Here is a 26,853-nt window from a genome sequence, read left to right on the forward strand (position 1 = left end):
TCTTGACAATTTGGTGTGTTTTCCTTTGTCTACAAAGGACATTTGCAAATTTCCTGTATAAAAAATTATGACACTGATGGATTTCCATAGAGTTACGATTAATCCAATCAATCTTAACTCTTTGTAAGACGGGGCCCAGGTCATGCAAAAGATGTTCAGTTGTGATGCTGTTTTTTGCCTCTTTTAAGCCCACCCACTGCCTGCCATATTGTCTGTTTAGGACAGTAGAGGTCAACATTTAGTTTACATTTTTTATTCTGTTATTCATTCACAAACCTTGCAACATTTGTGCATTTCTGATTTTCAAATACTTCTAATAGTAATAGTTTTCAAAGGCTGAGTAGTGTCTCATTTTTTATAGTAGTGAATTCAAATTATATGAATTAAAGAAACAGAGAGACACCCCCCGTAAATCAATTAACTTGAACATACCTTTATTCTCTTAGATAAGTTGAATTCCAATGGGTTATTTTTTTCTGATCATTATACATGTGGACATGTCCACAGATTGCATGTGTAATGGAACATACATAACAAAGAGACAATTCAGCGCATGCAAGTATAAAAACAAATCTACTCATGTAATGCCAGAAAGATCCAAGTGTCATTTCCGGTAAAAAGATCAAAACCTGTATTTACACTGAAGTCTATCAATGCAGTACCATGATGCAGTTTGTCATGGTTTTTTTTTGGCAGTCTGGCCAAATTTCATGCAGAACATTTGGATAAGTATGAGATTCATAAGGTAATGAGAAATGACATTACCACCCCATTTAGTTCAAAACGATATGTATTCATTTCACTTTGTCTAACAAGGATTTTTAACCCTGCTCTAGCTGCTGTCTTTTTTCTTCTAAATTGGATGTTGCAAGAAAATATTGGTAATAGAATATTTCTAGATAGATGGCACTATATAAATGCCTATTATTATTATTAATCAATTACAAATATTCTGTTGTAATTTTAGAATTTGATAGCTGTAGCAAATCAGTTCACATTTATCCAGGCAGGAAGTAGACTAACAATAAACTACAAATTTGCAATCAATTTCTAGACATGTGATTGATTTGGGACCCAACTTTTGAATTACATGCATGCAAGGCTCCACATTAACTTTTTTTGGTGGTGGCCCGTTCGGGCCACCAAAACCTTCAAATAATTTTTTTTGGTGGCCCACTAATAAAGTTTGGTGGCCCGAAAAATATAAAGAAAAACATTAATTAAAAATGAATAAAACAAACTGAAATATTCTGCAATCACTAACACGTACCACTATTCTTTGTACATCTTGTATATAAATCGTGCTTGCTGTTATTTTACTTTGCATAAAACAAAAGAAAAAATGAAGAAAGAAAAAAACAAAGAACAGGTCATAAAAAAAATTTGAGAAAAACAAAAGAAAATTTAAGAAAAATAAATAAAACAAAATTATCAAAAAATGGGGAAAATTATTATTATTCAGTAGAAACATGTTCTTTAATCAGGTATTTTCAATGGGAAGGGGTATAAATGGTTTAATCACTGAAAAAAATGAAAGAAAAAAATAAAATGGCAAAAGTTATCTGGAAAAAACAGTGAGACAATTCCTTCCCTATATTTGACAAAATGATGGAAAAAAAATCACATGTCATATCAATGAAATGCCTTCCCAAAGTATTTAATACTTCCTTAAGAGTGGTTTAAGAAGTCATTTGTAAACAAGAAAGAAAGAGCGGCCTATTTATTTTTGGCTCAAAGAGACACAGCTTCGAAATAAACCAAATATCAACATACATACAAATGCACATATGGGACTGTGATGTACTCACCTATGTGTATTAATGCATTTGGAAATCGGTCTTTTTGAGTCAAAAGAGAGGTCATAATTCCTCCTTTTAATGCTTGCAATTAATCAGGTTTCAGTAATATGGACTGTAGAAGGGCATTTCATTGGTGTAAAATGTGACTTTGACGTAGATTTCCAAAGTTCTGGGGAAGATTTCTTAGCAGTAACATTTCGTATCGCAGCTCCCTGGGTCCGTGCACAGCTAGCTGCATTGGTTTCATGCATGCAAAGCTCAGCCAGACAGCCGGCGCGGCCGGCTGAATAATAGTTACTGTATGCTAGCGGTAGGCCTACATACTGTCATGACTATGCACTCTTTGTGTGTGTGTATTTGTGTGTAGATTAACAAAAAAGGCGCATGACGAATTGGCTTGCAATTTTAACTGTAGAAGGTTGATAAATGCATGCAAAATCGGGAGAAAAATTGCGCTACTTTGAAAATTATTGGTTGCCCGATTCGGGCCACCAAAACTTAACATTTTTTCAATAATGGTTGCCCGAGATGAATTTTTGGTGGCCCCGGGCCACCGGGCCACCGCTAATGTCGAGCCTTGCGCATGTTTCTTGCAACAACCCATTAGACTGTTCTTGGAATTAATCCTGTACCATGCAGATCCCCATTCACCTTACCTGGGTTGAGTGTAGCACAATGTAGGTGACTTTCTTGTTAAGAGAAACCATGCCATGGCTTGGATTGGAAGAGACTTTATTTGTAAAATTGGACTAAGAATCATTTTGTTGTATTTGTCAGTGGAAGATGAAAATGTAAAGTACACATTTGACAGGTTTATGATTGTTATGACTTCATATCTACTGAAGATGAGAAGAAACAGATCGGGGGATGTTGACACAATTGGTAATCTTTTCTTTTGCTAGATGATATATTCAAAAATTCATGCACACAATGTATGCATATCCTCCACTCGGGGAGTATTCCAGCTAGTCGCCATATGAGGTGCTCACAATGCTGGATATAATGACTTTCACATCCTATCAAGTAGCCATTTAGTGCCAAAGTTTACCAGAAGATGCAAGGTTGTGGTGGCATTTAAACACACAACCCACTGATTACAATGTGAGAGTCGGAACCACTACATCTTGGCTCTTCCTCTGAAAAAACCATTTACATGTAAATCTCCCTATTCGTTGGCTGCAGAAATAATAGAAATATGAAACATTGATATGGGACTATACTTTGGCATGGAAACCTTTTTAAAAGGAGTGGTCACTCATGTAAGGCATTCTGTATGCCATGAAAGCTATTGAAGATTTATGTTGCTTCAAAAGCCAAGGCATAAAAGTCCATCTTGTCGCCTTCTTAAACCCCAGGCAGTATAGGGTATATATAGTAGGAGGATATAACCAAGTAATATGAGCAATATCAAATTTATAACAGAGGAAAGTGATGAGCTCAAACACATGTGTGGGTAAGATTTCATTTGGTACATCAAATCTCTCGTAGGTTTTTTTTAAATAATTATAGTAGATTTTATTTCTAATATTTCTTCTGATTATTTTATCTATTTTATTTGGTCGTTAATGTTAATCTTCTTTAAACATAGAAGTGAGAGAGAGTAAGTCATGCAAAAAAATAGTGATAATAGTTAAGATGCTGTATCATCTTTTATACAGTGTATTTGTCAATTTTCCCCAAAGGCTTGATGCACATGAAATTAAATTAAAAGGTAAATAAAGTGGGTTAAAGATATCAATAAACCACTGTATGTATGACAAGCAAGTGATTTTTGAATCTCTTGCTGGAATCATCCCCAGGGAGTGGTGAGGGTGCATTGTGTGCGGCATGCTAGAATCCGATGACCAGAAACATCTGTGAAGTCCCTATGTATTCCAATGTATCTAAACTTTAAAGCAACATACATGTATCAAAACAGAATATTATGAGTAGATGAACACGAAAGTACATCCCCAGGAAGGAAGAGCAAGAAATCATTTTATATTTTTGACAATGGATATCATTTTATCGCATCACACATATCTTTTGTTTTACCTGTGAAGTATTTGAACCTTCATTATCGCACCATCTCCTGATTTACTTCTGTATGTTTCCTTGCTGTGTTATAAAGATTGTATATCCTGTGCTCTTTGACCTATATTCAAGCTATCTGTTCTCATATCAGCTGTCTCTGATCTCTTTCATCCATTGCCTGAGGGTTGCTTATATAGGATGCATAGCAGCCTTCCACATCAACACTCTGTGTATATATAGGAGGAATGTAGTCATGTCTCCTTGTGACAACATGGAATATTTTTACTCAAAATAAATTATTTTTAGCTCTCGAGATAATTTCTTGAACGGTTTAATTCAAAATGCCTTCTTGTCTGTTCTTAGAGGGGAATGGAACCTTTGGAACAAGTGGACTTGTGTGGAAACAGAGAAATGAAAAAATAGGATCAAAGAAAGTTTGAGAAAAATCTGACAAATAATGAGAAAGTTATGAGCATTTGAATGTTGCGTTTACTAATGCTATAGAGATCCTCCCATTGCCAATGTGACAAAGATTTGTGATGTCACATGTGAACGACTTTTCCTTTGATGGACTATAAAATACCCCCAAAATGTATCTTTTTGCTCTTTCTCATGGTTATACAAACTCTTAATCCATAATATGTTCTTTGAAAATCTACATTACATGTCCTCATATAGAAAGAATACATAAACTACTGATAGACGTAATAAAAGAGGCAGATTAAGTGAAATATATCGAAAAGTAATTCACATTATTCACATGTGACATCACACATCTTTGTTGCATGGGAGGATTTTCATAACAATAATGATCTAAATTTCAAATACTCATAACTTTCTTATTATCTATTCAATTATTCTCAAACTTTCGTTGATCTGTTTCTTTGATTTTTCTGTTTTTTGCACAAGCTGTCTTGTTCCAAAGGTTTTATTTTCCTTTAATAATCCCCCTTCTGTATGTGAGGACTGCATAGTATATTTGACTTTTATTCTTTTCTCTCAACATTTTATTACTATGACATCACTGAATGAGGATTTTTTTTGGCACCACCCTCCCGCTGGAAATAAAAAATGTATGGAATTGTAAAATTATATTGTTCATTTCCCCAATTTCTACATGATGTATGCGCAGGCTTCTCACAAGTTATTTCACACTTTTCAGCATTAAACTTTCACATCCCACAGCTCTATTACATTATTGATGCTGGCCATTTTTGCATTTTTCATGAATCCTGAATGGATGCTATCACTAATGGAGATGAAATGGGACATGGGATTTGTGTATTATTGATCATTTGACGGTAAGGTACTACCCATTAATAGTGGTAATGATCAGTCTTTGATCACAAAACCATTCTGGTAGTGAACAGTTGTCTCATTTTACGATTGGTTAGCATTTGGCGGAGGTTTTGCTTTTATCATGAATGACTAGAGTACATTGGTGTGGCTTTTAAAATGGCTATGTGGTTACAGGTGAAGTTCATCTAGTGGAACTTCAACAAAAGTAAAATGTAAAACAATGATAAGAAATAGTTATGTTTAAAATGTGTGAGTTAAAGTTCCTCATAGATAGATTCACATATTCTAGTTTTTTTTGAAGAATCAAAAGCTTGTGACAACCCCTCTGGCTTGCCAGAGACCTAGCAGGCACAGCAGCAGGGGATACATGCCAATTGTTTTACAATTATTCCAATTTGTTGAGAGAAGGTTGATACTATTACCTCTTTTTTTTCCGAGTGAGAGAAATGTTGTACTTTAGTTATTCCTTAGGACATTAAATTAAATGAAAATCTGATTTTCATCTTTGTGAATATGATTTATTTTTTTTATATGAAAACATTTTGAATGATTGCGTCTGACATTTTTTCTCTTGATAATATGTTTTTACTTTCACAAGTTGGGCAGGGAGTTCAAATTATGCATCATGGACTCGGTCATGTGAAATGCATTTTCTCCTCCATTTTACTGCGATGAAATTTTCTCAGAGAACAATGATTTCTCTCAAAACCATTTTTTCTCCAAGGAAATTATTCATAAAGGCACGATGAATTAAATCTTAGACCCTTATATGTTTATTTAATCCATTCTGAATGTCTGAAACCTTTTAATAAAATGACTTTCGGGACTCTTTCTAGTAAAATCCTCTTAATCAGTAAAATCAAATCAGTAAAGTCCATTGATGATTTATATCGTTCATTGCACCCTCATTCTCTCTCTGTGTGTCTCTGGGTACTTCCCAACCCACCAGATTGCAAAAATGTCTATTACTTTGTTCAAAACTCAATATACTAAAATACCATTTTCTGCTTCACAAGCACCTAATTCAGTTTAAGTTCTGGTAATTTTGAGCCCAAAACAAGACCCAAACAAACTTCTATAGCTGATTATGAATTCTTTATACATTGTGCTAATTCTTGTGTGAAGTATTATGACACAGATCGATGTTCATAATTGAAGTTGATTAGATTGAACATAAATCTTTGTATTACCAGAAACTTGATCTGTACCCCTCTACTTCCCCTTAATTCCTCTCTCTCTCACTTACATTGCAAAGTTCTGCAGAAAAACACCCACTTTATATCGCCCTTCTTGTTGTATTCTCTCTTTCTCTAGTTATTACTCCCACCCTACCATTACCTTGCGGGGCCCAAAGCCTAGTTTCATAAATTTGTAATATTGCCCCGCTATCATTCCAATAATAGTTGCTGTATTCCCCATTAACGATTCGTTGATGATATCATTCAAGTCGGAGGAGGCAAATAACAGCAATTAAGAAAATGTCAATGCAGAAAAATAAGAGAAATTGCATTTGAGCCTGGAGAGGTGATTATTAAGGGTTGAGATAAGACTCTTGACTGTTTTAAGTATTATGTTGTTTAGAATTCTTACATTTCAAATTCCTTCTTTTGAAAAAAGCGATTCTTATACACTTCAAAATGATTTAAAATGTTTTTGTTATGTTAATAATAGTAAATACCCCATTTCGTATTTCAAATTAAAAGGCTTGATCATTGTTAGAAAAAAATCCCCTTAGAACTGAATTCTTTAACTTATTGGAAAGGATTAAAAGTAATTGAAAGATGATGATGTGGATGATATGTGTTTCTTCTGTTGAAGTTATAAACATGGGATGTTTCTCTGAGTCTAGCTATTGATCCGTTTGTGACGTAGTATGTGTATTGTCAGTCGATCAGCAAAGAGATGATAAATATCCCTCCTTCACATTCATTTTCCTACCACAAACCAAGAAATTGTGGTTTCAATTAAAAGGCATGCTGTATTTTCGGTATTTTCTCATCCTAGCCAGCGTGCCAAAGAAAGAGACTTGTGGGAGTTGAAGTGAAAACATTGAAGCCCTTAGAATGAGCAATCAAAATGTCATAGAGTGTACGGTAGAAAGTCATGTTATTAGATTTAGCCATGCATTCTTAATATGTGATCGGTTAAGGTCAGATTTACATCTCACCCTCGCATTAACATTTGACCTACAATTTCCAGCATTCTAATTCCAAGATTATGGAGTCCTGCATTTTTTCAGGAATTTCTTCCTTTCGTCAATATATCTACAAATGCATTGAGGTCAAACTATGTCTTTTTGTTTGTTCTATTCTCATGAAAAACGTGGGAGCTTTATTCGTGGGAGGTTATTTCTATTCTCATGAAAAACGTGGGAGCTTATTTCATATTCGTTGAATGTTATTTCATTGGTGCATGGTATCACCAAAAAATTGCAAAAAAAGGCAAAGATGATAAAATGATAGCTTTTACATCAAATTTTTACCTCCTGTTTCTTCAAATTTCTTAAAGAGAGAGAGAGAATGTCTTTTTTCTGTTAAATTGCCCCCTCCACGGGATTAACAACGTTGATCACTTCATTCATCTCTGAAAGCATTTCTCTGATCTCCCATCTCCTCTTCTCCCTCTCTTCCAATTTCTCCATCATTTTCTTTCTCCTGACGTCTCAAGTCTCCGATGACTTCCTTCCCATCATGCAAGTGGATCTTCCAATAGGCCTAGAGGTGGTCTTCGCATTCAATAATGTAGATCTTGCTTCTACAAACTCACTAATTCTCCTCACCGTCCTCTTGAGATCGTAGTGACCGGCAAAATCTGATATTTGATCTGCTCAGTGAGTTGTTGACCCATTAATACATGCTGCCCCAACTTGTCATGGTCTACCGATATCTTTACCTCATCTCTGCCATCCTTTAAGGCTTGTTTGTGAAAGGTTTGGATGAGTTTCAAGAATATATCTAGTATCTCATGATGTGCCAACTGGCTGAGCCTACGGCAACAGCTTCACTTTATTTTTTATTTTTCCCCACCAGAGATAATGTTTTAGATTATTGAGCTTCTTATAGAGGAGAACCATTGCCCATTTTCCCGTAATTAGTCCTATTTCATAATCAAAAGTCATTAATTGATGTTGACAGAGTGAATAGAGTTATCATTTATTCGTTTCAACTTGTACCACCAAATACCTTTTAAATATTCAAAATCAATGTTTATGATTGTAAGATATTGAGTTTTTTAATTGAATCTTACATTATTATGTCCAAACAGTGATACATAATTTCTATCCAACCTTTTGAAGCCTTCTTATTCTGTTTAATGATGCTTAGTCAAAACGTTGTATCGCTCTGCTACAATACATGTTTCCAGTGGGATTTGCGCATTTTATTAAAGAATTTTATGGCATTGCTATGAAAATCCTCTCATATCTCAGAAAATAAAATAAATTGCTGCCCAGAAATTCAGTTATGAATAGAATAGGACTTGTACATACATTTTCTGCAAAAATCTCAAAATCAATTTTTTTTTTGTTGACCAAAATTGACTTCAAAATTGACTGATACGACGGTTCGGATGAATGCCGATTTGATGTATAATACTTCTGGATCATGCTACTTAGGTCTTGTTCACATACAGAGGAAGCAATTCAGGTTCAGGATATGGGAGGCATGTCCACCCCCCCCTCGAAGTTTTTTCTGTTTCAGTCGAAAGGTCTAATTTACACCAATCACTTCTATTGCCTCTCAAGTCCGGATTTTACTTCTATGGGGAAAATCAGACGTTTTCTATAATTTTTCGTCTACAGAAATTTCAGCATACTCACTTTGTTCACTCACAAAGCATAAAAAAATATGCATTCAATATCTCAAAACAGTTACATGTATTGGGTATATCCTTCTTTGCTCTGCCCCTGGTAAGATTGAAATAGCTGCATTTTCCAAATATAGTTTTATTATGCACATGAAATATATATCTTGGAGCTTTCATATCATACCTTAAACAAATGAAACAGAGCAGCTGACTGATCAGCCTTTATTTTGAATTAATCATATTATGATTATGTTTATTGGCCCATTTGATGGTATTTCTTTATTTATGATCTGGTGATAAAGTTGTAAATTGTAATATTAGTTTTTATACATTTTGTTGTGCAAAGTATTTCTATTTCCTTTTACTTCATTTTTGTCTCACCTGCGAAGCAAAGTGAGACTATAGGCGCCGCTTTTCCGACGGCGACGGCGGCGGCGGCGGCGGCGGCGGCGTCAACATCAAATCTTAACCTGAGGTTAAGTTTTTGAAATGACATCATAACTTAGAAAGTATATGGACCTAGTTAATAAAACTTGGCCATAAGGTTAATCAAGTATTACTGAACATCCTATTAGAGTTTCATGTCACATGACCAAGGTCAAAGGTCATTTAGGGTCAATGAACTTAGACCATGTTGGAGGAATCAACATCAAAATCTTAACCTGAGGTTAAGTTTTTGAAATGTCATCATAACTTAGAAAATATATGGACCTAGTTCATGAAACTTGGACATAAGGTTAATCAAGTATCAATGAACATCCTGCATGAGTTTCACGTCACATGACCAGGGTCAAAGGTCATTTAGGGTCAATGAACTTTGGACGAATTGGGGATATCTGTTGAATTCCCATCATAACTTTGAAAGTTTATGGATCTGATTCATGAAACTTGGACATAATAGTAATCAAGCATCACTGAACATTTTGTGCAAGTTTCAGGTCACATGATCAAGGTCAAAGGTCATTTAGGGTCAATGAACTTTGGCCGAATTGGGGATATCTGTTGAATTCCCATCATAACTTTGAAAGTTTATGGATCTGATTCATGAAACTTGGACATAATAGTAATCAAGCATCACTGAACATTTTGTGCAAGTTTCAGGTCTCATGATTAAGGTCAAAGGTCATTTAGGGTCAATGAACTTTGGCCGAATCGGGGGTATCTGTTGAATTACCATCATAACTTTGAAAGTTTATTGGTCTAGTTCGTTAAACTTGGACATTAGAGTAACCAAGTATCACTGAACATCCTGTGCGTGTTTCAGGTCACATGTCCAAGGTCAAAGGTCAATGAACTTTAGCCGAATTGGGTGTATCTGTTGAATTACCATCATAACTTTGAAAGTTTATGGATCTGATTCACGAAACTTGTACATAAGAGTAATCAAGTATCACTGAACATCCTGTTCCAGTTTCAGGTCACATGATCAAGGTCAAAGGTCATGTAAGGTCAATGAACTTTGGCCATGTTGGGGTTTTTTGTTGAATAACCATCATATCTCTGTAAGTTTATTGGTCTAGTTCTTAAAAAGAGGACATAAGAGTAACCATGTATCACTGAACATCTTGTGCGAGTTAGAGTAGTATGCAAAGTCAGCACTGCTGCTATATTGAACCGCGTGATGCAGGTGAGACGGCCAGAGGCATTCCACTTGTTCTTTCTCTTAACCGCTTTGAGGCAATTTTGCGATTTTGCGGTATATAAAATTGTTATCATTATTATGTTATTATTTTTATGGTCTGTTACAGCATAAAAAATTGCCTTACAACATGTGTATTTCATTTTGCACGTAGATTGCAATACACATATTTTGTAAGCATATGCCCTAACTTTGCTATTAAACAGGATAAAGGATAATCAGAGTGCACCTTTAATAGAACCTTTGATTGATGATGTGAGCTACCTGCGATCAATTAAGAAGGAGATTGAAAACTCATTATCACTCACTTTGTGAGAGAGTATACATTAGCGTCATTGCATTAATTGAAACTCGATGCATTTGTTTTTAGATGTAATTACTCTACCCTAACGTATATTGCCTGTATTGCTAAGGGGTATATTAGAGCTTTTGAAAGCTTGAATAATGAGAAATCACCTGTTTTGCATCTCTGAATTTGTTCAGATATAATGCCTTCTGAAAATTTAGTCAACAACAGATTAATCCCAGAAGGGTCATTTTTCCTGCGATTGTCCATCCAATGCTCTAAAAGAGTGATTGGACATTTCTAAACAATCTGTTGGCTTTTCAACAAAAAAAAGCCCCACAAATAATAACAGGCAAACAATTTGCTAACTTTGACACCGTTCTCATTACGCTTTTTAAAACTAGTTTACTGGAAACTGATTCAGGAAACCAGTTTGGAAGATCGCTCTGTTAGCAGCTGACTTGATCCCACGAAAGTGGTTTTCAAAATTGCTTCACATAAAGTGATCTTGTTGCTATGAAAACGATCTCAGTGGGGTGACACGTTTCACGCAAAATTCGAAACCGCAGCATAGGCGTTCTCCACACTTGTTGTGTGGTAGTGTGCTCAAAATGCGTGAAGATCACTTCCCGAAGAATCGTTGTATCCTCACTTACGCTTAAACCAGTTTTACGAGGCAAAGCGATCTTGAAAACTACATCCAAGAGGTGGTTTTCTGAACCGATTTGGAAGATCGCTTTCACCATTTTCACTTATGTTAATCTAGTTTCCACTGAACCAGTTTTAGGAAGGCAGTGAGAACGGTGTCTATCTTACAAGGAATTTTTTGTGGTGGCTACAAACTGACCTGTTAGCCCTCTTGAGTTGTTGTATATAGGCTAGATGTATTATCTACAGAAATTTAAAATATTTCACAATGATTTGAGAATCATTGTGTGTAAATTTTCCTTCTTCGTTGAGTTACTAGTGACCCCCCCCCAAAAAAAATATCATTGGCCTATCAATATGTGCCAATACCTCAGTCATATTTGCTTTTCATGTATACAGCGAGCGTATGGCAACCTTACATAACTGAAAATGATATTTGCAGAAAATCTGTCTCAGGTTCACCCTTTGTTACATCCATTTCAGGGTCAAAGGGTGACCACAAAATCATAGCATGGCATTATTACTTCTATTTGTTTTTACATCCACATTATCTATTAGACAATATCCATGCTACAGAACAATTTTACTGTGTCCGCACATCAAGCTTTTTATGCCCTTGTGTTTGCTGTGCAGGTGCACTCAACACATTAAAGGGATGGTCCAGGCTGAAAATATCTATATCTTAATACATAGAGTAGAATTCACTGAGCAAAATGCCGAAAATTTCATCAAAATCGGATGACAAATAATAAAGTTATTGAAGTTTAAAATTTAGCAATATTTTGTGAAAACAGTCGTCATGAATATTCATTAGGTGGGCTGATGATGTCACATCCCCACTTTCTGTTTTTCTAATGTTATCACATATAATAATTTCTTCATTATTTCATACTTGTGTGAATAATATGTCTCCCTTTTAATGAAATAAGTTGCAGCAACAAATATCTAATGCACTAAATCAGTTTTCAATCCAATTTTTCTAGTTCTTGGAGGAAAAAACTTGAATCAACCTAATTTCATATAACAAAATACAGAAGAACAACAAGTGGAGATGTGACAAAATATTGCTAAATTTGAAATTCACTAACTTTGTTATTTGTTATCCGATTTTGATGAAATTTTCAGCATTTTGCTCAGTGAATTCTATTTTATTCATTAAGCTATAAAAATACTTTCAGCCTGGACCATCCCTTTAATAAATCACTCCGTAATACTTAACTTGTCTTTAGCATCCTTCTTGTACTCAACGTATCAGTCCATTTATATTTGAGAGACTTGCAGCTTTCAGGTGAAGACTGCAATATAGTGCGATACCATGGTTTGATACGGGCACTCAAACCAACACTAAGATCACGACTGACTCATTGCGCAAGTGATCGGGTGTGCAAGGAAATGAGCTGCAGTTCTGGCTCATCAAAGTCAGGACGTCGTAAATCTCTTTGAAGTGTCTCTTGGAGTAGTTGATTATCTTGGTGAAAAGCAGGGAGTTGAGAGTTGAAAGGAGGCATCTGAGAAGTGCCTCGCAGGTTCTTGGTTACCAACGCTGGGATACATGACCAGTTCTCTTTCAGATAATTTGATTACACTGTCTGGTCAGTTACATATTTGATTAGCACTTCTTCTTCTTGTGTATCATGAACGCAAGAAGATAGGAAATAGATAACACAGCAGACAGAGTGAGATAGATAGAAGAAAAAAGAGAGAGAGGGGGGGGCAGTTGGGAGTCAACACCATGACTCATAACAATGCAGTGTTCCCATAGGTCTAACTAAGATAATGCTTCTTCAAAGCAAAATCTTTTATATTTCACTAAAATTAGAATACATAATAACAATTTACTTCAGTTGATTTGCTACTTGAATAAATGAAAAAAAAACAAGAAAGGTTTTACAAAGGTTCATAATGCAATTATTGCCAGCTGATTTTTTTTGTATGCCAGTTATAAATGAATATGCATTTTCATTTTTTTTAAGAAAAAAAATTCAAATAGAACTTATAGAAGTGGGGTTTTCATGCAGCATAATGGTTTTGTTGATATGAAAATTGCCAAGGTGTTGCAAGTTTTGTGTAGAGATCAATGAAAAGAGTTCATATTCAAAGAAACTTTTAAAGAAACTGTCAAATTAAGTGTAGGAATTTAATAGGAAGTGCTTGAAAGGACACATAAGCTCCGCCCTCCAAAAGATTTTTTGGAGGTCACGCCTTTCACACCTAAAATTTGTACAGTAATTTGAGTGAAACTTAACTGGAATTAATCACTGGAGTAGAATTTGAATTCGTCATTGTGATTAGCGTTCATGATTCTAATTTGGTTTCACATTATACAAACAATTTGTCTTTAGCCTTATTTTTCACTGGAATCATTCAAATAACAATTTTTTTTACCATATGAAAGGGGGCAAGAGTACACTCTGACATTTAAACAATTTTTGCGACTTAGTTGCTTGGATGAAGTTCACTCAAAAGTCACATCATGTTTCAAGACTTCATAAGCATGTGGTCTCTTTCATTTTTTTTTTAGAACTTTTTGGGAAGGAAGAAAATAATATATTTAGAGAAAATTGAATACATTTTGGGAAACTCCTTTAGGCTGTGTGAGAAAGAAGAATCAGTCTGTTGAATTCAATTCACCCTTTAGATAGTTTTCCCCATAGTTTTTTGTAATGCAGTGATGTAGTCTGATGATAAATTGCTCAGTCAAATAAAAAGGCAAGTCAATCTTGTATACCTGACAACTTTGCATACCAATCTAAAATTTCATTTCCTGTATAAGAGCCCATCTACGTTCTGAGCATTATCGTACAGCTATACATATCTAATGCAAAGATGATGCCATAATTCGTATTTTGTGACAAACATGTAAACAACAAGTGACTACCAAATATGTCGGGCAATATGTGAAGTAAAGTGTCTGTCATTGTGCATGTAGACGGAGATATCACGTTCCATTCTGTACATACTTGGGAGGAATGCGAAATAGCTGTAGCTCCTTTAAAAAGAGCGTAACAGTATACCCAAAATGCGAACAGAGCGTATCACCCGTCGGTTCATGAGAATTAAATTTTGATTGAATCTACCGGGCCCTAATCAAATTATGAAAATGGGAGGAATACATACGAACAGCAATCACCATGACATGTGTTACTTCTATTGAATGCGCAAGATAGATGGCAGTAACCTATATGCTGGATATAGTTCACTCTCTTCACTTTTTCTACCATCTAAATGAATTAATGTGATCTTAGAGTGAGAAGAGCTACATGTAGGCACCTATAGAGTGCATGCTATATTGATTTGGTCATGTGTATGTGGAACCAATTGTAATTTAGGAGAAAAGTATAACAGGTGTATTTACCGTATTATTCACAGAGGAGCTCTTTGATAAAACACACTGGTGTACTTTGTCGATTTAGACATTCTCAGGATTGATAAGATACACTGCCAAAAGTGTTTTTAAAATTACATCACCAATGTTACACCAAGAGTTTTATACCAGTGTAAAAAATTCTTGGAGATAGTTCAACCATTTTAATATTTGGTGTTATGGTAATTGAATGGTGTATTTTAAACAACTGAGGGCGTGGCTCTCTCAGAATATTGACTGGTTTTTGTTCTTAATGTCATAGTTTTTACAGTTTATCTAAACTTTGTGTTCATACATTGTAGGTGTGTGTGTTGGGGAAAGGGAGAGGGGGATGGGTGGGGAACTCAAAATCTATTACCTGAATTTTTTTTAACAGCATCATTTCAATCTAATTTCCCTGAATATGTATCAAGCAGTTTTCCTTTCCGTTTGACCCTGTTTTCTTCTGAATTCTGAACTGACTTTTTTTGTATGATGGCTACCCTTATCATGATTGACTGCCCTAACGTATTATGCTCACAAGTGGTATAATATTTTTCTCATCTTTTTCTCAAAAGAGCAATCTTTTGAAAAATAAAATCATTAATGCTGTCAGAAGTATGCAGTAAAACACTGTTGATGAAATTAATAGGATTATTTCTTTTGGGTTTATTATGATTTCAGCTTTTTCTTATTGTTTATGTTTTTTATTTAATGTTTACTTTTTTGTTCGGTATTTGAAATTCATGTATGACAGTATCTGATCCAGTTTTTCTTATTTTTTAAAAGGAAATATAACCTGAATTCTTATTTGGGTAAACTTTCTATCTAACCCAAAATAGTTCCCAAATTTGAAATAAGATTCACATGATGATGATGTTATAATGTTGCAACTACTCTTTACTAATTCATATTTTATAACTTTCATTCCTGTTTGTGCATACAGGTCTGTATAGTCCAAAAGCGAGACACCAAGAAAATGTACGCCATGAAGTACATGAACAAAGCGATGTGCATCCGGAAAGATGCAGTCCGGAATGTTCTCCGAGAGCAAGAGATCCTCCAGGCTCTTGAACATCCCTTCCTGGTCAATCTTTGGTTCACCTTTCAAGATGAGGAGGATATGTTTATGGTAGTTGATCTTCTTCTTGGGGGTGATCTTCGCTACCATATCTTACAAGGGGTGAAGTTTGATGCAGAGAGGGTCAAGCTGTATATCTGTGAGATCGCGCTGGCGCTAGACTATCTTCGTACACAGCTTATCATTCATAGGTAAGGACTATAGACTTTCCTTGTTTACCGATACTGGTGTAAATTTAGAATTTCTTTGATTGTCTGCTTATGATAATAATGATTATAACATTTGTAGGGCACTTAATACAAATATTTCTAAGCGCTCAGTTTTCTGCCTATCAACTAAATTACCAGGGAAAAAAAGTAGTTGTTAAATGAATTCAAAACAAAATTTAAAGAAATAAACAAAATGCAACTAAGATGTGCATGTCTATATACACCAACCCACAACTGATATCTAGACATTAAAAAATGTCTTTAACAATAGAAGGTTAGGTTAGGATTTTTTTTATTTTAGTGGCTATTTTTTCCATATTTGGACAATTGCTGAATTTTGGGGGCTATTTTTGGTAAATGGAGAAATTATGCTGGAAAAGCAAGTCTCATTATTCTGCCTTTAATATGTAGGATATGAATTTTTTCAAAATGTTCTTGAATAATTTTTGTAGCAGATCTTGGAGCAACTTTGGAAAAGATTGTCATCCCAAATCATTCCATTTTGTGAATTTGGCTTTTATGAGGATGAAATTTCCTCTCTGTTAGTAAATCACGCCGAGAAGTATCGCCAATGTATTGCAGCTAGCTTTCCTTTGAAAAAAGGCCCTTGGAATTAAGAAATATACAACATTTGGGTATTTTTTCACATATAATCTTGGGTTTGGGTCTCATCTATCCAATGAAAGTAAAAATTGTGACAGAATGTTACACTTGAGTGAGCATTGTCCATTTTTGTAAAGCTCTCGGCAAAATGAAACGTACCCTGCGAAACATTTCTCATACATTTCCCTTGCACTGTTAGTTAATTGAAATAAAACGGATATGTATACGGAAACGGATACATTCAAGTATTTTGTAACAATTTTGCCACCCAAATTGAAATTTTAACACTTTAGCACAACCTTTACCCTTTTTGTGCCAGCTGGATCTGAGGACATAACTAAATCTGAACAAAAGTTTATATCAGACATCTCCAGCATTTTTCACTAAGTTTTTATCATTTACATGTAAAGTGGGTTTACATTTCATTTTTCATGTAATACTTGTTTCTCCACACTTTTCCCAAGCTTGACAATGATTAACAAAATGAAAATCAATCCTTAGCCATTTCATGTAAATCACAGCTCAGTGTAAAGCAAATATCGACATGATGGCCTCGGTGTGTGGGGGAGTGGGGTGGGCCGCAATGCACTCTTGTTTTGGGCAATTAAACAAGTTAAAAAATGTAAAAGATCTACAAATCAATTTTACTAGCTATATTTCATGTGTTCTTCCCAACTTTTATTTGCATAACTATTTCAAAGTTCTGAGCAAATCATTTTTCACTAACTTTTCAAAAGTAAGTGGTGCTCACTCAAGTGGAAATATTTTTCGACAGTTATATCCTCATTTGCTTAAATGGATCTGTACCAATGTTAAAATGTGGAAAAATCTTCAGGATATATTACAAATGTATAATTTTACAGGATTTATTCTAAGTGTGCAGTGATTTTGAGAAACATTTCATCAAGGAACATGTTAAGTAGTTTGAATGGTCTTCAAATGAATGGCGGAAACGTTTCATTTTTTAACCAGAACTTGACATGATACATATAATCTTAAGTACAGTGTAACATGCTTCATGAGGGGAAAATAAGGAGGGGGAATCAACATAAATATTATGATATCACAAATAACCAAATAAGCTGCTTGCATAAAGAAATTGGAAGGAGTGCAATTTTGGTGCTTGTCCGCTGTATCACAATAGATCAAAAACCAGAAATGCAGTCTCTGATTAAGAATTTCTAAATTATATTCCATATTCTCTCATTTCTCTCATCTGTAGTCCTTCCTTTCATCATGGAAAAATGCATTTGGATATATTTTTAGCAAATGTGTTGCATTTGATGGAATAAACCAAATATGAAGTCTCTGATTAAGAATTGATACATCATCTTTCATTCTCTCTTATTTTCATCTAGATCTGTACCTGTCTTCCTTTCATCATAGAAGAATACATTTTAAGTATTGTGTCCTGAAATTATAGCCAGGGTGGGCCCAATTGACCTTTTTACTCCTTCCTTTTAAATGTCAGACATGATTTTGTCTTATTCTCTCCCCTTCTTTTGGTCCCTTCGCTGTTTTTTTTCTTCACCGTCTGTTTACCCCCTGAATTCTCTTTCTGCCATAATTGGACTGAGCCTACTGTTATAAACATTTTCTGCACCTGTCAGACACAACTCAAGTAAAAGTGATTGATATTTTATCAGATATGAAGCTTGAAAATGTCATTCAATATTTTTTTTAGGTTAATTATACATTTAGGGTGAGGTTTGTTCCTCACTGTATATGGTTTTACTCTCAGTATGTGGTTTCAAACCGCCTCAACATTAAGAAATCCCGTTTAATTACGAGAAGTTTTTTAGGCTAAAAAACACCCATTAATTTTTCCTGCATTCACACCGCCCTGAAAAATATACTGCGGGATAAGTTCCTGAAGTTACAAGCATGCGCAGTATGGTCTGATAAGCAAACGAGGCACGAGATTCAAAATCGCCATCTCAGCAGCCACCCATGGCGCCCGCGCCAAACTACACACTAGGCGGTTTCAGACCGCCTCGAAGTTCGCCAGTTCCAGGTATTCTCTGATCGGGAAATTTACCCCGATCAGAAAATACCAGGTATTTTGGTAATGTGAAAGCAAACTACGCGTAATTTCCCCGAAGAAAATACCCGCTAAATAGTAGGTACTTGGCGAAATTACGAGAACTTTCGTGGGGATTTTTCCAAGGTCGCAGGTATTTTGGCGATGTGAAAGCAAATTACGGGAACTTTTATCCCAGCGTGTCGTTGGGCGCGGCGGCGTGGGTGGCTGCTGGGCTAGTGATTTTGAATCTCCCGCCTTGCCTGCTTATCAGACCACACTGCGCATGCTCGTAACTTCAGGAACTTATCCCGAAGGATGTGTTTCGGGGCGGTGTGAATGCAGGAATAATTAACGGGTATTTTTTAGCCTTAAAAAGTTCTCGTAATTTAACGGGGATTCTTGTGATCGAGGCGGTTTGAAACCACCTACTGTGCAAGATTTCCTGTAAATTACCTGCGATCTTGGAAAAATCCCCGCGAAAGTTCTCGTAATTTTGACAAGTACCCTCTATTTAGTGGGTATTTTATTTCGGGGAGATAAAGCGTAATTTGCTTTCACATTGCCAAATTACCTGGTATTTTCTGATCGGGGGAAATTTCCCTGTCAGAAAATACCTGGAACTGACGAACTTCGAGGCCGTCTGACACCACCTAATATGTGCTGGACTGCTGGACACAAATATTTTCAAATGGCAGAATGCAGTTTTCTTTGATTTCCAGTATGATAATAATATGCAACATTTAATGTATAAAGCACTTAATAGAATGTTTCTAAGCGCTGCATGCTATTCCCCAGCTTTAGCAAAACTACCCTCATCAAGTGCTCGGTCATTTCAGGAATTTCTTCTTACCATTTTTTACACCTGGGTGGAGAGTGGCAATGCAGATAAATGCCTTGCCAAATGACGTGAGTGCTGCCGTGGGATTCAAACCCTGGACCTTGTTGTTCAAAGTGCAGTGACTTAGCGACTGAGCCACAACACCTTAACTATTGTAATGAAATGAATAATACCTCTTTGCCCCAAGTTTAAAAATAGTACTAGTGACCATTGCTATATCTCTTGCAATATGAAAACATCCAATACCTGTGCCCACAGCCACAGGTATTGTGGCTTGTTTGTCAGTAGCAAAATATGGTCTTGTCAGACACTTTTTTCTTTATCAGAATCCTTTATATACCATATACATTACACATGTACATTTATGTATATTATTGCTTTCTTCTTCTTCAATATCAACATATTTTAGTGATGAATTTTCATTTCAACCAGCAGCCACAGAGTGGTGAAATGGCTGACCAGAGGTCGATGTCTGTAGATTGGCTTTGTGTGTGTTTGTTGAGTTACTTCCCATGATGCATTACTCCGATGCCAATCCCTTTTCAGTAAACATTAGAACTGCTGTTCAAAGAAGCTACTTTCAACTTGACCTTTTCAAGCTTCATTAGAGTCCAAAACCTAGACTCAACATAATCAACAATCCAACATGTTTCTCAAATGGATACATGCAACCATGATAGCATGTAATACCTCATTTGAGAATGGGAAAAATCTCATTATGTGCTTGTTTTTCTTTCGATCGATTATTTTTCATCCCTTTTTTTTAATCATGGTTTAATTTCTAATTGTAAGTATCTTGCGGAGTTTGTATCTCCAAATATTTGAATTCAAAATGTGTTTAAATCCGTATCTAATTTGGCTTGTTATTATTCTCAGCTAATCTTGATTTATTTTAAATCATTGAAATTCAGAATGGAGCCTTGCCCAATTTATACCATTCCATTTGCCCCACACGTTCAGACACACACAAATATGATTTAGTTTTGCGTTCGTTGGTGCTCAATGTTTTATGATCTATGAGCTATACAATGTTTCTTAAGTCAGCATTTAAGACACATATGTCCATGATTGTTTCAGTGTCGCAATACCATTTTGGCTTTAATATTTTATCTCAACATGGGGGCAGGTTACCAATAGCAACGGACTGAAAATAGATTATATCTAATCCAAGAAAGTTGTGTTTCCAAGTCGAGTGCTTTGTAAACTCCCAGAGAGTAACATCATTTCAAAGGCTGTCTTCAGATAATCTTGGTTAAAGATGAAAAGAGGATGAAGTAGCTACAAGGGAGATCCACACTGACATTCACCTGGAAGCTTGAGTGACAATCTAATCAAAAGAGAGATCTTGATTAACTTTGAAGTTGCTGATATGAAATGCAAATTTGTAATGTGTACTCCCTTCAATATGAATCTTTGTTTAAAGATATTCTTCTGTCCTGGATATAATTCCCTGTAATTCATACAATGCATCCTATTAGAATTGCATGAAGCAAAATCTGCTCTTGAATTAAAGTTAGGTAGTATCAAGTCTGATATGCTATGCATGTATGCAAGAATTGCAAATTAAAGATTGTAACTTCAGGAATTTGTTTATTTCAATCAGTTTTACACTGTAAAAAATTGTCAATTTGACAAAAAATTAGTTGCATAGAATGTCTAATAGGATCAATTTTGATTAGTCAGCCGCTTATTATGACTAACCTATTAGTAATTTTGACTGATAAATATCGGTACTTCAAGCAATGTCTTATAGGACTAATCTTTAGTCAAGAGACTTTCATTGCTAGTCAGGTGACTTTCCCTTTTAGTTAGTCAAAGAGATGACTAAACAAACTTAGACTAACATTTCTTGGTCTGACTGACTAAACAATACACGCAAGTAGCACAAAAATGACTATTTAGTCATTTTCACATGACTCAACTCCAAATAGAAATCATTAGTCAAATGACTAAATCCCATGGGTAGGTAAATGAAATCTTTAAATTAGCACAGGGGAAAACCATCAGAATTAATGACCAGCTGAATAAACTTTAAATTAGTACAGGGACAAACCATTACCAATCCAATTGGTCAATTTGATTGATATTATCGAAGTGAATGAATGACTGAATAAGTCATTTGAGAATTTTAATTCGTGACGGTACAAATATAGTTAGTCTAAATATATTACTAAACCAAATTGGTCAATTTGATTAATTTATCGGACTGATTGACTAACCTATTCTTACAGTGTAATAAAAATTATTTGACTTTTTAAATGGCTTTTTAAAAATAAAAATCAGCCTATCAGGATAGGCTCCCCTTTAAGTATACTCAACTTAGATTATGGCTGTTGGCAGGCACCTATGACTTCCCAAATATTTATGAGAACAATCATCAAATTGGCAACCTATTTTGAGCAGACTGACTCCAGAAGATTATAGAAATGTGTCAAGTTATTCAGCTGCGCAAACAACATGTCCAGCAAGAAAATGATGGCCAAAAATTGATTATTTTGTGGAAAGAGGGATCATTTTCTTCTCTGGAGGAAAAAAAGGGGTTCATAGATCTGTATGTTGACTGCTGTACAGCGTCTTAGCGAAGCCTATTTTTATTACAATTATAGTTGTTTTTTATATCTTCAAGTAAAGAAAAAAGTTTATGAAAATTTTTTGAATTAATTCAGACATTCCTCTTAAAATGATAATGAAGAACTGTGTTAACAATTTTATTAGTTAAAAAAAAATACATATTTCTATACTGCTTTCTTTTTTTAATTGAATGATATACATGTATTGTTATCCTGTTTATTATTGTTGCTATTTTCAATATCATCATTATTGTTTTTATTATTATTATTGTCATTATCACTGTTATTTTTATTGTTATTGTTATAATTATTATTTTTACATTTTTTCCTTTCTTTTCATCATTTATTTACAATAAACTACTAAGAACTACATGTATTGATAGGTTATTTTCCAGGCTGATTCTATCTTCCTCTAGATGTTATGATCTGCAAAGTGCAATTACTCTTTATTTATAGACCAAGACTGATTCTTAGAAGCTCACATGTTGTCACTTTCAATTTATATCTTACAGCCCTGTGGTTTCTTTTAAATGAGTTTTTATTATCATTCACACTTATTGTGGGCATATGTCAGCAGATCTACCGTAATATTTATTCGCTCCCCTTTTTAAGAATGGAGAGGATTTTGTTGTATAGAGAATGCTAGCTACTGGAAAAATGAATTTGTAATTGCTTTGGTATCCTCACTCTCCTGTTTATATTTTCTATTTTTATTTATAGATTCTATTTCTATATTATTAAACAGATAGATGTACATGTAAATTGGTATTATACACTCTTAAAACAAATCAGTCAAATTGACTAGACCAGTAGTCAGCTGGGAGCAACTGATATGGCGATCACTGATATTCACATTTCTAACATATATTCTAGTCAGAAATAACTCTGTTCTAGTAAAATATGACTAGAAAATAGTCAAATATGACTAGAATAATAGTTGCACCCAGCCGACCCTATTAACTAGTCATTTTTGACTGATTTATTTTTAGAGTGTAATATTGATAAAATATGTGTTTCAAATTTTTTGGAAATATAGGAACACTCTTAACATAAGTCAGTCAAATTGACTAGATCAGTAGTCAGCTGGGTAACTTATATTTCTAGTCACATTTCTGACGTATAATCTGGTTAGAAATCACTCTGTTCTAGTAAAATGCGACAAGAAAATAGTCAAATATCAAACGGTTATATCCAACTGACCCAATTTACTAGTCATTTTGACTGATATGTTTTGAGAGTGTAGCCCTTTGGTGATTATCACTGCATGAAATTGCACGTAGAGAGAGGCATTTTTTTATTGCTAGATATCAAAGGCTGTTCTTTTAATTGCAATTTTTTGTTAGTAAAAAAAATAAGGTTAATGATAATACTAGTTATTTATAAAAACAACAATAATGATAATAATAATTATAATAATAAATTAAAGTTGTATCACCAAATCGTTCTGTAGAGCGGACTAGGTGCTTTAAAATAAAAAAATAAAGGAAATTAAGAAAAATTGAACAGAAATATTTCTAATGTTTTCTTAGAAAATTTCATAAATTTACTTTCTTAAATGTTTTTTCAACTCGCCACATTATTTTGTGGATAATAATGCACAATGATTAGCCTTCCATGAAAAACCTCATATCCCCTCCCCAAGATTTAACTTAAAGGGATGGTCCGGGCTGCATATATTTATATCTGAATAAATAGAGTAAAATTCACGTAACAAAATGTGGAAAATTTCATCAAAATCGGATAACAAATAACAAAGTTATTGAATTTTAAAGTTTCTAAATATTGTGTGAAAACAGTTATATGCACATCGTCATGAATATTGAGATAGAAATATTGAATATTGAAATAGAAATATCTCCAGCCTGGACCATCTCTTTAATGTACACCAAAAATCAGAGTACCCATTATTTTAAAGCATGCATTTAATGCAGGCTTGTCATTGCAACAGATACCGATTGTATAATGTTAGCGCTAATAGTCCCAGCTTCAGTCATACATCAAGGACTGACGGAAAGAGAACAATCTCAAGTGAAACCAAATCAAGTTTGACATGTGGAGCTTTTAGCTATTCCATTTACATAATGAACCTTTACATAAGAAATCCACAGTGCTGGTTCACCTCTAGTTTCTTTCAGATTGCATGTTAAATAGTCATTTATACCCATTCATTCATCTTTTTGAAAGACAACCATTCATACCGTGTTTACACATTGACTCGGCTCGGGTGTTGAATCCGCGAGCCGGGTTGAACACTGCGAAGAAGGGATCAGAGATCGCGTTTATACGTACATATAAAAAGGCGAGTTCAACACGGCTCGCGGATCTCGAACGGAAGAAGAATTATGACGTCGCAAATTAAACGCGGGAAATTCACCGCCGGAATCGAATCTTGTCCGTGCGAACAACAACAATGCCAAAAGTGAAAGCGCGCGCAGTGACCTGGTCAAGAGAGTTCGACACGGCTTTCTGTTTACACACGAAAAAATTGCCGAGTCTGACTCGGCTCGCGGGTTGAAACCTACGATTTTGGCGGATCAAAAAAGCCGTGTTCGACACGGCTCGCGGATCACACTGATCGCGTTTACACAGCATAAAATTGCCGTGTTGAGCACGGCTCGCGTGTCGAACCCCCGAGCCGTGTCACTGTGTAAACACGGTATCAGTTTCAAGAAAGAATTAAATAGTGCATTCACTCTCTGAAAGATTCTTTCGGACTTAGTTGGCGAGGTTTAAAATTAATGAATATGGTTGCATTTTTAATAATACTTTCATGATAAAAAATATTATTCTATACCATGGGGGGGTAAATAATAAATGCTGTTTGCTCCTTTTTTGTTTAATAATTTCAGATGTGGAATATAAAGCAAATAATCATTTTTAAAACCACTTATCACTTTGTTGTAGAGTTGGATGAACTCACTTTTTCTGTTTTCTTTCCTTTGTTTTTCGATGACCTTCACCGATTTGCTCATTTTATAATTGATCATGTATATGACTAGATTCTTTCTTACACTGCAACCCTAAGATGGAGAATCAAATAGAGAAATTGGCTGCTCATAAAAACAACAGAATTTAAAAGCAAGACGTCTCGGTGTTCTTTGTCTTCTCGACGAAAAATGTTAGTGAAGGTCATACAGAATCCATAATGTGTTTTATATTCAATAGTAGTGGCGTGAGTTAAGTTGACTGATGAAAGTATGGAAATGACTTTCTCGTCAAGGATGCCATACCTTTTGAAAGTGACTGGTGTATCCAGGGACAGCTCTAGCATCGCTGTCATGTTCTTTGAGTTGAATTCATCAAGCCATTTCATTGCTTATATTATACATGTAGTCTGCAGAGCTTGCATTTTCATGGCCTACAAGAGGTCACTTTATTCGTTTGTATTTTTATATGTTTTTTTCAGGCAGGAGGATGTGAAGGAAAGTCATATGTAATTCATTTCTTTATTTCATTTCCATTTGAACATTAATGCAAAATTATATAAATCGATTTAAAGGTAAATGCCAGTTGTGGTAATGATATCAAAATGAGTTCGTACAGAATCAAATGAAATGACCACCAAAGTGTCTGTTTGTATAAATAAAAAATATGTGCCAAAGGATTCTGGAAGAAATTGTGTAATTGCTGAGAAATTAGCAAATAAGCACAGGATTCGAGTCAAGCGTTGGGCCGACATTCAAAGCAATAATAATATACTGTCCCACATGCGCTTATCTGTGTTGGTGATCTTCAGTGTGAACATTTTTCAGCGTAGATTTCAAGATTTCACAAAGTTCAGTTTATGTAACTGTACCAGATCTAGATCCTCGATGATATACTGACAATTGAGCCTGGTTTTACAGACTTTCTCATGAAATCAGTGTTTACTGCAACTACTGGCATTTCTCTTTAAGGATTGACATTTTTAAGGAAAATCAGTATAAAATGGAAGAGGAAATGAGGGGGGGGGGAATTAAAGTAATGCTTGTGAAGTGTGGAGCCTGCTTGAAAATAAATTTTAAAAAAAGAGGAAGAAATAGGAAAGGTGGGGATTAGACTGAGGTTCAGTCATAAAAATGCGGAGGAAGGGGGATTATTCAATTCTACATCATGATAGCATCTAATAAATAAATTGAGATGTGCAGATTCAGAGTAGGCACCACACGCGTAAAACATTTCTCACAGAATGGCGAATTAAAAATGGCACTGTTTAAAAATTCATACAAAATAAAGATGAAAAATAGTTCTGAAGTCATTGATATTTTTTCCCAATTTGGGCAGAGGAAGTTCACTAGTTGCCCTCCCTATAAATCAGTGTTAGATGGTCAATCATATTCATACACTTTTGTCAATCAGCAATATCACATTCAAATTTTTTTTGAATGGGTTGGGTTGAATGAATATCTTTTGCGTTCCTGTTGTAATTAGACTTGTGGCTGTTTCATCTGCCTTATTCACCGTTCATGTAAAAGAAAACAATTGATATCCATAGCATACTCAATCTTTTCACCAACTTTGGTAATAGATGTTGGTAGTAGTATTATAAAGATAGTGATTAGAAAAAAGATGTTATCTTTGATTATAAACAAAGATTTTGGTTGAAAACAGTCGTCATGGGATATCTACAGTAGATATGAAAATATTTAGTTTTATTTTTTTCAAAAAAAATAATGGAGTATATTGCAAGAATCAGAAAAATATGTAACCTTTGCAAAT

General features: G+C 34.8%; 1 protein-coding gene across 5 annotated transcripts in view; it reads left to right on the forward strand.

Moving 5' to 3' along the window:
- LOC121424892 (serine/threonine-protein kinase 32B-like) overlaps positions 1-26,853 on the forward strand; it is a 101,979-nt gene that overhangs the window by 41,438 nt on the left and 33,688 nt on the right. For all 5 annotated transcript variants that reach the window (XM_041620753.1, XM_041620752.1, XM_041620751.1 and 2 more), the window contains one exon: positions 15,778-16,103. In XM_041620753.1, coding sequence (XP_041476687.1) covers positions 15,778-16,103 — 326 coding nt within the window. The remainder of the gene's footprint in view (positions 1-15,777; positions 16,104-26,853) is intronic.

The sequence above is a fragment of the Lytechinus variegatus genome, chromosome 12, assembly GCF_018143015.1.
Source record: "Lytechinus variegatus isolate NC3 chromosome 12, Lvar_3.0, whole genome shotgun sequence".
NCBI lineage: Eukaryota > Metazoa > Echinodermata > Echinoidea > Temnopleuroida > Toxopneustidae > Lytechinus > Lytechinus variegatus.